This window comes from Mizuhopecten yessoensis, unplaced genomic scaffold (assembly GCF_002113885.1).
Source record: "Mizuhopecten yessoensis strain PY_sf001 unplaced genomic scaffold, ASM211388v2 scaffold716359, whole genome shotgun sequence".
Classification (NCBI taxonomy): Eukaryota; Metazoa; Mollusca; class Bivalvia; order Pectinida; family Pectinidae; genus Mizuhopecten; species Mizuhopecten yessoensis.
The window spans coordinates 1,500,574-1,513,426 of NW_018480077.1; the positions used below are offsets into that span (position 1 = coordinate 1,500,574).

At 34.3% G+C, this 12,853-nt stretch overlaps 1 protein-coding gene across 4 annotated transcripts in view; it reads right to left on the reverse strand.

The window, feature by feature from the left end:
* Positions 1 to 2,947: 2,947 nt before the first annotated feature.
* LOC110443791 (small conductance calcium-activated potassium channel protein 2-like) overlaps positions 2,948 to 12,853 on the reverse strand; it is a 79,675-nt gene continuing 69,769 nt past the window's right edge. For all 4 annotated transcript variants that reach the window (XM_021488205.1, XM_021488206.1, XM_021488208.1 and 1 more), the window contains exon 2: positions 2,948 to 9,950. In XM_021488205.1, coding sequence (XP_021343880.1) covers positions 8,565 to 9,950 — 1,386 coding nt within the window. In that variant the 3' untranslated portion in view covers positions 2,948 to 8,564. The remainder of the gene's footprint in view (positions 9,951 to 12,853) is intronic.

The window sequence follows — 12,853 nt, forward strand, 5'->3', positions numbered from 1 at the left end:
ATTTTAATGACTTACTTCGATATTTGACAACAAAAAAGAACATCTTCCAACAGATAGGGAAATTTAAATGCTTATACTGAATACTGGTATATGTTTAACAGTTAGTCATTTTGAGGAAGAATCGCCTATAAGATAATTTACTAATTTTCGTGGGCTTTACATACTACAGCTCAGAAGTAATTCATGAATTGAAGGTGTAGTTGATCTCTTTAATAATTTGGTAAGTTCAGCTGAGCTATACAATAAAATTAAAATTAAGTTAAACTTTAAAAACAAAACAAAATAAAAAAATTACTAGGTCATGCAAGCGATCAAATACTCGACCAACACTTACATTTGTATTAGCAATATCGTTTCTTCCTTCTATGAATGCATTTGCTTTCATGAAAATGCACCATTGTAAATAAATTATATACAGCGTTACAGTAACGACAACACAATGGCAATATTGTCTCTCACAAACATGTTACAAGCTTGTTCCGACCAGTGTTATAGAAAGCCAGAAACAAAGGTTCCAATGAGTCTGCGTCGACTGCAAATGTACGCGATAACAAGTTTTAATTGTAACGTGGACCCTTACAGATGCCCTCCTAATGTCCATAAATCTGCATTGTCATGATATCGTTACATACAAAGTTCAAGCAATATCAGAGAAAAGAGAAGGACCAATGACATCAAATTGCCTTACACCTATAAATGTATCAATCAAATATAGACCAAGGCGACCATGTTTGATGGCATAGTGGAAAATGAAAACGTTACGCGCATCTCAATGCTCATATGAAGTGTCGTAAACATCCGGCCAGTAGTGTCGAACTATAAAAAGAAGGAGAAGAAGAATAGTGGTACGGGATTCAGCAACATATTAATATGTCCCCAACTTCGTTTAGGGGACGTAATTAGGAAAGAATAATGGAACATGAAATAGTAATGCACCGATGAAAACATTATAATATGAAACCATAATGATGCAATAAATAGTCCAACAGTTGGTCATTACCATTGTATGTAATTGTCCTCAGTTCATCTCGCACCATTAAATAGTACCCCTAATTCGATTTCCTGGATTATACAAAATTTAATAAATACGTATTACTTCACCAACATCCATAATGTGCCTCGCTCCACAATTGACAACCGCCACTTTTGACCAGGCTTCACAACAATGTATAAAAAGGGATATTGCTTACATTATCGACTACAAACGAGGAACAGATTTCAGGAAATCGAATAAATGATTAAGGCCAATGTCGTTAGTGAGTGGCGACACATGCTGTAGATGTTTACGAGGACATTTCGAGGCAATATAACCACGGTTTACACATCCTTCCCTTTCTATATTTACATCTCATTTGAATTTTTTCTCCTGCATCTGAATACAATTTACATTATTTTCAAACCTGTTTAGCATCGCTGTCAGAGTAAGTGGTTTGTAAAGTGCTGTGTTTTATCAAGTTAAAGAAACAGTTGTCCAACCGGCGAAATGCCAAAAGACCTTGTACGGCAGTGCCATTAATCTTTCTGGAGTGAATATGTGGTATTTTATTTAAATAATATCTAGAGAAAAGGCCAAAGTTATCGGGTACAAAACCTGCAAAAAATAACAGAGTGATAAGCAATCGTTCTGTAGTTGTTGTTGTTGTTGTTGTTGTCGTCGTTGTTGTTGTTGATGTCGTTGTTGTTGTTGTTGTTGTTGTTGATATGGCATATTCAAAGGGTGCAAAAAAGATAATTAAGTGTATCTAAAACGTAGCCCTGGTATTTCGATGATTTTGTGTACTATGTTATTCTCATAGATGAAAATGACGCGCATTCGTCTCTCACAGGTTTACTTGTACGTGAACTTATATATCTCGATACCCGCGCACATACGTCCTTGAACTATAGGTGTGACGTACATGTTAGATTGTTTTCTGAATAGATGTGGACAGTAGGCCGCCAAACAAATTGTCAGTTATTCAATCATGTTTACCTAGCTCCTTTGTATCAGTCCGGAGTAGTTTCAATTAATCAAGTCTTCATTATATATATATAAACCTGAAGAGCCCTGTGAAGGGTGAAAGCAGCTAGTTTTTTAGTCGGTCGTTAATTTTATTTTTTCTATATATATAGGTAAATGTCTATAATGTAACAAACAAGGGGAAGTACCTTGACAACAATATATCTTTATTTAGTCTACCTTAGCTGGAGTAGCGTTCGATCATTAATGATTTCTCCTGAATCACAAAGCTTTTGAGATTAATTTGTAAAAGCTTGAACGATGAAAATGTCCTTTATTCTGTCGCATGGTAAAGTAAACTTTATTGAGCTAATTCAATCCATTCACGTCATGTTATTGATAAAACCGTGTCGTCTGACACTAGGGAAATCCTTCAGATCTTGTCCATACCTGGCATTGATTGCATACGCTGGTTTCTTTCTTTCAAAACGCCATTGAATTGTCCTTTGTTACAATGTGCTGATGTATGCATCCCATTTAAGGCAACAGATCTAGAGGTCCATACTTACTCAGCTTCATGAGAAACTGCAAATCTAAATATTTTCGCACGTGAATGACATATTAGTATTATTCATAAATAAATGTAAGGTTATACACAAACAAATTGTTTAAAGCAAAAGCTTACTTATAAGTCTTACTAAGCAATTGTTTTGAATTTAAATATTTCCTAATCGTAACATTTTCTCATAGACTGTCAATTCAGAATTGATCTAATTTGAATCTATTGATAAGGTAACTATGGATGTCAAAACGTACTCTAATAATATTGGACAGGGCAGAACCAATCACATAGAATATTCGGGGAATGTACATGTATATATACATAAGGGTTATTCCAACCTGTGCTTATCATGAAACGATCTAACAGTTAACACCATAGGCACATATTTTGTTTAATGTACGTTTTGTGTAAACTTAATTTTCCAATAACAACATAATTCGAATACATTTCTTTATTATTATTTATTTGGCGGATCACTAGTTGTCGGTACAGCCTAACACTGACCAGCAGCCTATATACTACTCTCTAACACGCTTTGCACTGTCCAACATCATTCAGGACAGGACTATAAATGGATTCAACACACCTTCTCACACTTTTATGACAAATACAATGTAAACTTCGCAGTCTGGGGACTTTTCACAACCGTCTTCATTTCGCGTTTTTGAATTTCCGTAAATCACTGCTGGCGTGCAATTTTTTTGTTAAATATGTCCGTAATTCGAGATTGAAAAAAATGCATTTTCAATACAGATAGTAATTATGTCTAGACAAGATATTACCGATATGTTTAAATACACGAAAACTGATCTCTGTCGATCATAAAGTGATTTATAGGACCGTCAAATTCGTAAAAGTTACACCACAGCAAAATCAACTTCTGTATACAATGATTTGCAAGCAATGTATCATATTTGAACCAAAGCAACAGTATGGATGTGTATATCTTGCATCTACATTAATAAATATACATAAATTATTCAGAATGTATATTCAAGTACGCACACGTATATAATTAAACAATCTATGAATATCACTAAGTTAACTGCAATATCATACTTTGAACAGCTTAACAACAACTTAACATTAACTTTTATCGTTCAAAAATAATTTTAAGCTAAAATTAGTATGATTCACAATAATTGTTTGAAAAAAAAAAATGAAAAAAAACCCAAACAAACAAAAAGCTACGAAGATGTCCAAATGTTTCTTTCTTGTTTTTCTCTCACTCTGAATTCACATTTAGCAAATGTACAATACCTTCTCGTGACTTTCTAATCAATGTTTGACCACCTTGACCATTGTGTATATAAGTCTTTCTAATTCCGAGAAAAGTAACGCGTTCCGTACACTCTTAATGAATGAAAAATCTACCTTCACAAACTGACAATAGTTGATCAAAAATATGCTCGAATATATAGGCATTTCATAACAAAACAGGAAGCATCTGTTTTGGAATTTGATATCTTTCAGACAATATAACGTATTTTTTTTAAAGTTTTTCAATTGTTCCGATACTAATTTCATCTAAAATCATTTATAGTTGAAAGTTTAAGCTATACTATATAAAACGTGAAATCGTTCCACACACCTACATAGGGGTTCTCTTTTATGCAAAGCAATCTTTGACAACATACTACAACACATAACCTTGGGACATTTGTGACAATACCGTATCTTCAACATACAAAAATCTAAAATAACCTTTCATGTCATGAAGTACATGTATTACTCATGCACGAGTTATTTACCGAAACTTTTCAACTTCCCATGGTTACTGCATGATCTAAACTAGGTCATGATAGAGTCAGAAATACGAGTTTCCTCTATATAATCACAAAGTGATGTATGGGGCCCTACTGGTACATCTGAGTGAGTTCGAAATCAAATTTCATGTTATATGAATGCCCTATACAAAATATCACATGAGGAGACTACTAATTCAAAAGAGATATCCAGTGTGATACTGGATATCTCTTTTTCAAATTCAAATTGATTGTTGAGATAAGGATTTGTGACATGCTAATATTTACATATTCCATATTTTACAAATCGATTCAATTGTTCCTTGTTGTGAAATTTCGTTACATGATATTATTCCTAATGATTCATACCGACTTCAATACTGTACGATATTGATATACTGTTTACTGGTATCGGTCTATTGTTGACTTATATCGATAAAGTGTTAACTGGTATTTATCTGATATGTACTGGTATCGATCTATTGTTTATTGTTATCGATTTGTTACTTACTGGTATCGATATATTGTTTACGTGTATCGGTCTATTGTTACGTCTATCGGTCTATTGTTTACGTGTATCGGTCTATTGTTTACGTCTATCGGTCTATTGTTTACGTGTATCGGTCTACTGTTTATTAGTTTTGATATGATATGTTCTGGTATCGATATATTGTTTATTGATATTATTATATTGTAAACGGTTATTATCTTATTGATTACTGTTAATGATCTGTTATTTACTGATAATGATATAATGTTTACTGGTATCGATTTGTTGCTAACTGCTATTGGTCCGTTGTTTACTTATGCCGATCTGTTGTTTGTTTATACAAATCTACTGTTTTGGTATCGATCTGTTGATAATTTCTATCGATCCGTTGTTTACTGGTGCCGATCTGTTGGTTGCTGATATCAAGCTATTGTTTTGGCATCGATCTATTTATAACTTCTACCAATCTGTTGTTTGCTGATACCGTTCTGTTGTTTACTGCTTTCGATCTGTTGTTTCTTGATATCGATTTTTTGTTAACTGCTATCGATCCGTTTTTATTGGTTTCGATCTCTTGTTTACTGGTATTGATTTGTCGTTTACTTGTATTTAATGATGAGAGTTATCAAACTGAGAGACACATCTTAAACTAATTTCTTCCAACACTCAGAACCTTGAAAAAGGTTTATCATAATTAAAGGATCATTAGACATTTGATAGTTAATTTATGACACATATAAAATGTGCACAAGAACAATAATCAATGCACTGATACCTTTTAACCTGTTATAACAATTTGTAGATAGAGTTTATCTTGAAACATGATGGAATTCATTTCTGCATCAATCTCAAGTACTTAGCGTCAGAGAGCACGTAGCTGTGCTATCATTATGATACCTAGCGAAACCTCCTAATGTCATTACTTTTATACATGACATAAAAACATATTCCTTATAGGGCATAACATAAAAAAATCAATTACTTTTCACAAATTATGACAATTAAAATACCAAACAATTATCAGAGAGTATAGGCATATATAGAAAGAGTATCAGACTGTGCTCGTGTATCCAAATTAATCTTTTTTTTGTTCTCGTATAAGCATGTTTTTCATGGCAACAAATTAACACAGTTGCATGAAATATCAAAGATTGCAATATAAAACCGTAATCATTTCACTCTTCTTGAATTACTAAAGCGTACACAATTCAATACGAGCTAATATGCTGTCGGGAAGTGTAAAGTTCTATCCCTTGTGGCGCAGTTCCAGTCAATTGTATTTTCAGATATCAACACGTCAAAATACCACAGTCTGTTTAATATATCAACACCATGACCTCACAGACGATAATTGTTAGGTCAATATGAAACTCTCTAGAGCCTGGTTAGTTGTTGTCTAAAGTTGCAAGACTCATGATCGTGATTGGTTAAAACATCAGTTGCGTATTACAAAATATCTCAGATCCATTTATAAAGTTAACAAAGCGGTATCGATGCCCCTGTTGACTGTTTCGTATTCCAACACTAATTGTATTGAACATTTTCTAAATAAAACAATTCTAAAACCAACAAAACAGATTAAGCTATTGTACAGACCAATTAATCAAATTCCCTATCTGATCATGTAATTCTTCACATCCATAGTATTACATGATCAAACTTATCTATTCTTAAGTCATTGGCATTTAACAAGCGTAAACAGGGAAGCATGACAATGTCGTTTACAATGTTAACTTATAATTGATTACTGAAGAGGAAACGTTTAGTATTAACAATATTTTCCTTCAGTTATTCAATATTTTGCAAGGATGAAGTCAAGCTATGTTTTCAGAATCATTGAATTTGTGACACTAAAATTCATCTTAAATTAGAATCTACTTAGACAATAGCTTTTGATACAATTTAATTGTGTATGAGAAACTTTAATTCAGTTTTCAAAACACTCCATACCTAAATGGACGATGCAAGAAGCTACCCACGTCATGTTTTAGGTGATACTAAATGACGAATATTTATCGCATATTGAAAATTCTTTCCTAATATATCTATGTTTGCGATGGTTCTTCAAACTATATCTTTACAAATATTTCAATTTGCAAAATCTACACTGACTGTTCTAGTGCAAAATACTATCCGCACTACAAGTGCCAATCCAAATCCAGCAAATTACTGAGTAGTCGGTCTCCTACGATCTTAAGCTGTGGAATATGTCTTGTATATTGTTTCCTTGCAATGCATTAACTATCGATATTTACAGCATACAACTGTATTTTCCTGCCTAAGATACGCTTAGAAAATACCATCCTGATTGGTGGTACGCTTACCAAACAGCTGATGCTTTTTCATGTGGTATAGGACGAGTTTAACACATTGAAGTTAATTCATTATGAATCGCGAGTTAAACGAGAATAGTTATGCCATGAAATGTAAGCGATTTAGTCAGCGCGATGACAATGAATGGCAAACGAGATGAATGATTACACCAAATATACCTAAACAAATCCCTGCAGAAATAAACGAAACAAATGAATATAAAATAAAATATATGCTATCACATAAACGCTTGTCAAATAAACATTATATAAAACAAACATTCTGTTGCTGTCTTACCTCAGAAATGTTGATATAATTGATTGTTGAAATAAGGATATTATCACAGCTGGCCCTTCTCATCTATAACTTAGTGTATTCCACTGCCATATGTGGTAAGTAAGTTAGTCAATACATACATGTTTTGGTGTAGACAAACTGCTGTTGAGAATACCAACATACTGTACCAAAAGACATGTCTAATGTTCCATTTTTACCGATACAATCCATTTAATACAGCGTTAAGTGTGTAGGCTGTACAACAACTCTGAACAGGAAGATGTGTAATAATAATAGTCGTCAAAATATATAAGCCCATATCGCGTAGGTCGAAAAGGGGCAATAACCCTTTCACAAATATTTCCCGATGTACAGTATTTTTTTGTGATATTTGTAATAAAATATTTAGTATTTTTCGAAACTACGAATTGTTTCTTTCAAGATTAATAACAGTGACAGAAAGAAACTACTAAATAAAAAGTATTTCGGAAAAAACTACGTATTCTATTCTGCTTGTTGAATGGAATGTATGAATGTGGTTATTTACATCTTTGCGCTATATAAGTAATAGAAACAAGTTACCATGCCATGCAATTGTCGAAATAGCCACTTTCAACGAATGTACTATTCCCTATTATCAATATACTAATTAACAAAGCTAGCTTTTTCTTAAACCGATGAAACATGATTACAAAGTAACACCTGTTCACTGTAAGTATGATATTGTCACAACCGGAAACAACATCCTTTCTGTTCATTATCTGACATTTTAAAACAAAATCGCAAATATGATGTGATTTTCTCATGTAAACTTCACAGCTGCTTTATGATATAACAATCTAAAAAGCCGATTTCATATGAAAAAATAAACACCTATGACATAATAAAACAATGACGTCTCATAGATAATGTCGCAATCAAAACGCCTTGTCATACGATTAGTATCCAAGTAGATAACAGCTTGTAAAACAAATTAAATAATTTATGTGTAAAATATGCAAATGAATTTGGTCAACATCTCAAATCAAATGAGGTCACATGTACATTTTTGATACCTAAGAGTCTATGTAAATTGAATAAGGTTACATGTAGACATCTAGGCTTCTATTAAATTAAGTAGCATCCGTCGAATACCCGCTTATAGTGATTCCTTTAAACATCACTCGTATTTTTCCTTGGCAACCATCACCAAAAGCATCCTAAGATCACTCATACCTCCACAAAGAATTAAGCAAACAGTTATCTATGCGTAATAGCGTGATAGACGGCATCCATTTTGTTGGCAAGGTCATCCATCTTAGATTCCATTTCGTTTATTTTTGCCTTCATGCCTTTCTGATTTTCCTGTATCCCCTCCACCGTTTCGAAAACTTCATCAACCGATTTGGCCACCTCGATAAATCCTATAGCGCTTTCACCTATGCAGGCTTTTTCATTTTTCGCATCACGCATATTTGCAATAGCCTGCAGTAACTTTCCATGTAATCGTATCCGCTTCCGGCTGTCGTCGGCATCCTGTCGACGAAGTCGCCACAGTTGTATGACGTACTTGATTGTATCGGCTGCTGCATGCTTCCTTTGCTTGTCCAGCTGAGCACGTGAGACAAAATTATGGACGTATTTTTCAGCACGACTCTGCTCGAGTTTTGAAGCCAGGACGGCAACAAGGAGAGCCGTAGTACCGACCCCCATCAATCCTGTTGTCACGGCAACAAATCTCCCACAATACGAATTGGGGTATATATCACCATATCCTACTGTTAGAAACGTTATAGCTATCATCCACATGGCATTGAAAAAACTGGAATGAGCCTCATCAGGGTGATAGTATACTTCACACGTGCGCATGGCCCAAGTATCTACTATCAAAATTGCAAGCATTATACTAACCAAGACTGTCCCAGGATTGGATGACATAAGTGCTTTAAAAACAAACGCGGTGTTGATTTTGACTTTGTTTAAAGCACCAAGACTTTGCGTAGCTGTGTCTGTCAGCAAACGACTGTTAACAACCATGAACTTGCCGACTAGATACAGGCGGAGCAGCATGAGAATAGAAAGAATCGGATCTATTGACACCATTTTGGTTTTCCCGTCCGGGTTTAAGCCTGGAATTGTAATGCTACTTGGAAACGGATGTATAGCGCAGATTAGAAGTTCGCAGCCGATTTTAAGATACGTCCAAGGAAAGGTGACAGCAAGGCGCCAATCTTCTAGACTGTTGTCTGTCATGTGGAGCTGAATTCCAGTCACATGGTACGCAATGACAGCCATTAACAAAAATACTGTTGAAATTGAAATGCAAGACTTTAAAACCAATGAAATCGCGTCCTCTTTAGTAATAACGTGTTGAAAGAAGAGTTCAGTTTCCACCAACATGAAGACGATACCAATCAGAGCAAGAATGAATTCCAGGGACACGACATGTCGCCGTCGTTTTATCAGATTCTTACGGCGGCTTAATCTGTAACTGATGTTGTCGAATTTGGATGCTGGCGTTAAAGTGGAGACCAGATCGGTCTGGCTCGTGTTGTCGTCCGCCATGTATTTGTTGTACTTCCCGTTTCGTCGATCAACAAGTGGTATTCCAGGATCCTCCACAAGAGAGCTCCCTGTCATTTTACTCTGCAAAGACAAAATCAAACGTGTCCGTTAATTGACGTGCTTTCCCTGATATTCAGTCAACAGTTTTGTACAGTTTTATAGTATATGTCCTGGAGTGTTTCTCATTTTATACGCTCTGTTGTAATAAAAGCAAATAATAAATGTCCAATATAGCCATAATTTTTTACTTTTACTCAATGCTGTTGCCATGTTTGTATATACAGTTCTGGTTTATTTCGAGTGTTTTTTCCCGGACTTACGTCTGACCTTTTATGAGTTCTACAAATCATTTGCATATGAGAAAAGCACGCACCGATGTGATGTTTATTGCTTCGTCAATTCAAGATTTTATTCCACTTATATATCAGCTATTGTTTTAATTCAAAAAGTAATATATACATACTGTCCAATCGTATGAAATGGTACAATTTTAATAGACCATTCACATAATGAAATATACAGCCACACGGAGGAAAAACGTGCGCGATGAATGAAAAAGGCATCAAAATGTACAAACATGGTAGAATTGAATGTTGATCAATAAATAGACAATAGTTTTTGCACATCCGATTTCTATTTATAAATACAAAACATGTGGAAAGGATAGTCTGTTTTAAGATCGCCATTTTCAGCAGCTACAATAGTTAGACAGAAAAACACGTGTCAATTGGATTCTCTCACTAAAAAGGACATTGTAAATGTTGTGTAAGTACCATTTTAAAAATAATTTCAGTATTGAATCTGCTTGTACAGCGCGCAACGTCTCAAGAAATTCGATTGATCTAAAATGACAACCTGTGCAAAAAGAGAGACAACAAAAAAATATGTTAAGAGTCTTGGTCAAAAATAGAATAAGGTAAGCACACTAGCCATTTACAGGACATGCTTTTCATGATACCACGAACTTTTTTGAAGCACTGCTCAACAGTCCATCAATCAAGTTTTAAAGAACTGACCATTCATATTCAAAATAACGGGATTTACATCATACACTTGTAAACAATATAATTGTGCTAATCTTACCCGCCATACTATTCCTTCACTTAAGCATCCTCGATACTCCATGGGTTGCACTCACTTATATTATCTGCACCCCTCTAATATGAATTTTCCATAGCAAAACATAAAGGCACGCTGCTAGCTAATTGACTGATCTCGTGTAGAAAAAAACTGACCAATCGCTAGGCTGATACCTGTTTGCAGAGGAGCGACACCCGACTTCAAAGCCAGTCAATTTTAATGTTAAGCTTCCGCAAGCTTCTTTTGTGTACATCAGAGGATCAAACTAGTCTACTTGTCTCATCCACAAGGTAACACACACGGAGCCATGATGTATTCTAGGAGTCCGGAGAGCGTAAATGATGCCCCTTTAGCAAAATACGCCAAACAAAACAATCAAAAACGATACATTATAAGAGAAAATTCATTACAATTGCAACCTTACAATTGATCTTACCTCTTAAATATTACGTCTCAATAACTCTGCTTTGAACGAATACACCAACAACTGTGCAATAGGTACTATAATCAAGGACTATAATTGCTACACACAAAACGTGATATGACCTTGTGCTTAGGTGGCGTGTTTACATATTTACATGCATAGACATATGATACAATACCAATGGGATCGATTAAATTTCAATGTATACAGTTAACAGATAATACCGCCTACGCAATACAACATGTGTTCAATGATATCCATTCTGTATACCGAGAAATTACTTAATTTGCCTTTTACATCCTCCGTTGTGAAGGCGGCTTCATCAGGAAAGCTAATGTTAGTACAAAGCCCTTTTACATCTTCTTTTGTTTTCATAAATGAGCTCCGTTACATTACTTTAACTTTGAATCATTGAGATACCTTTTTTGTGATATAGAGATGTTCCTAATGATGTAAAATGTCGATAAAACCATAAACAAAAACATTACCATGATTACATTTTCATCCAAAATTTAAATAGATGAAAAGACTTAGTTTAATAATAAAATACAGGTTGATATAGCATTAATACAACCGCCCTACTTTTTTACACATTGAAACAGTCTAGAGTAAGTTATACAATAAATGCAATAATATGCGCAATAATAAAAAAACGAATAACAATTTAATGAAATTAAGAAGAACTATTTTTAAGAACAAAAAAGGAATTAAACACTTTTCTCCAATCGATGTAGTTGTTTTTTTTATAACGGCACGATGCTTATCACTTAATTCGATAATCACGTTCTAAACCGACTCCAATTTTCCTAATGGTAGAGCGTATCACCTCCTAAGTGAACTGTGCAAAGTCCATTGCGAACTACCATAAATCTTACTAAATATAAATGACAAAAAATGAGCTGTTAACTTTGAAGAGCTTTTTAATCATATGAATACAGAATAACAAATATTTATGAAACAAGTATTATAAGAGAATCATTTACCAATTTTTGAAAGCTAACTAGGCTTTATGTAAACTTATGTTTTAATATTCATCTAGTATAAATATACGACCAGTCGTTCAAAGCTCTATCCGCTTAATTGTAATAAAGCAAAATTCGGTGTTCATTTGTAACATAAACCTGCATGTATTGCAGTTAGAAACTAAACTACGGTGGAGATAACACCTTTTTCAAACTGTTGATGATGGGGATGACGAGATCAAACAAGGGACCGTTTTCACTACGTCGTATAGCCGTTTCGTACATTTAGGACTCTGTATAGGTACTTAAGTTAAAAGAATGAAAATCCCTACATGAAATGTTCCGAACCCTATATAGAAATACAAGGTAAGGGAAAGATGGATAACAAACAATTAATAACATTACAAATGTTCAACTTTGGACGAATAAGATAATAAATACTTGTAGATCATGCCAGGAGAAGTACTGCCACAAGCTTTCAGCCAACCTCGGGGAGTAATAGTCAGCTACAAGGTTAC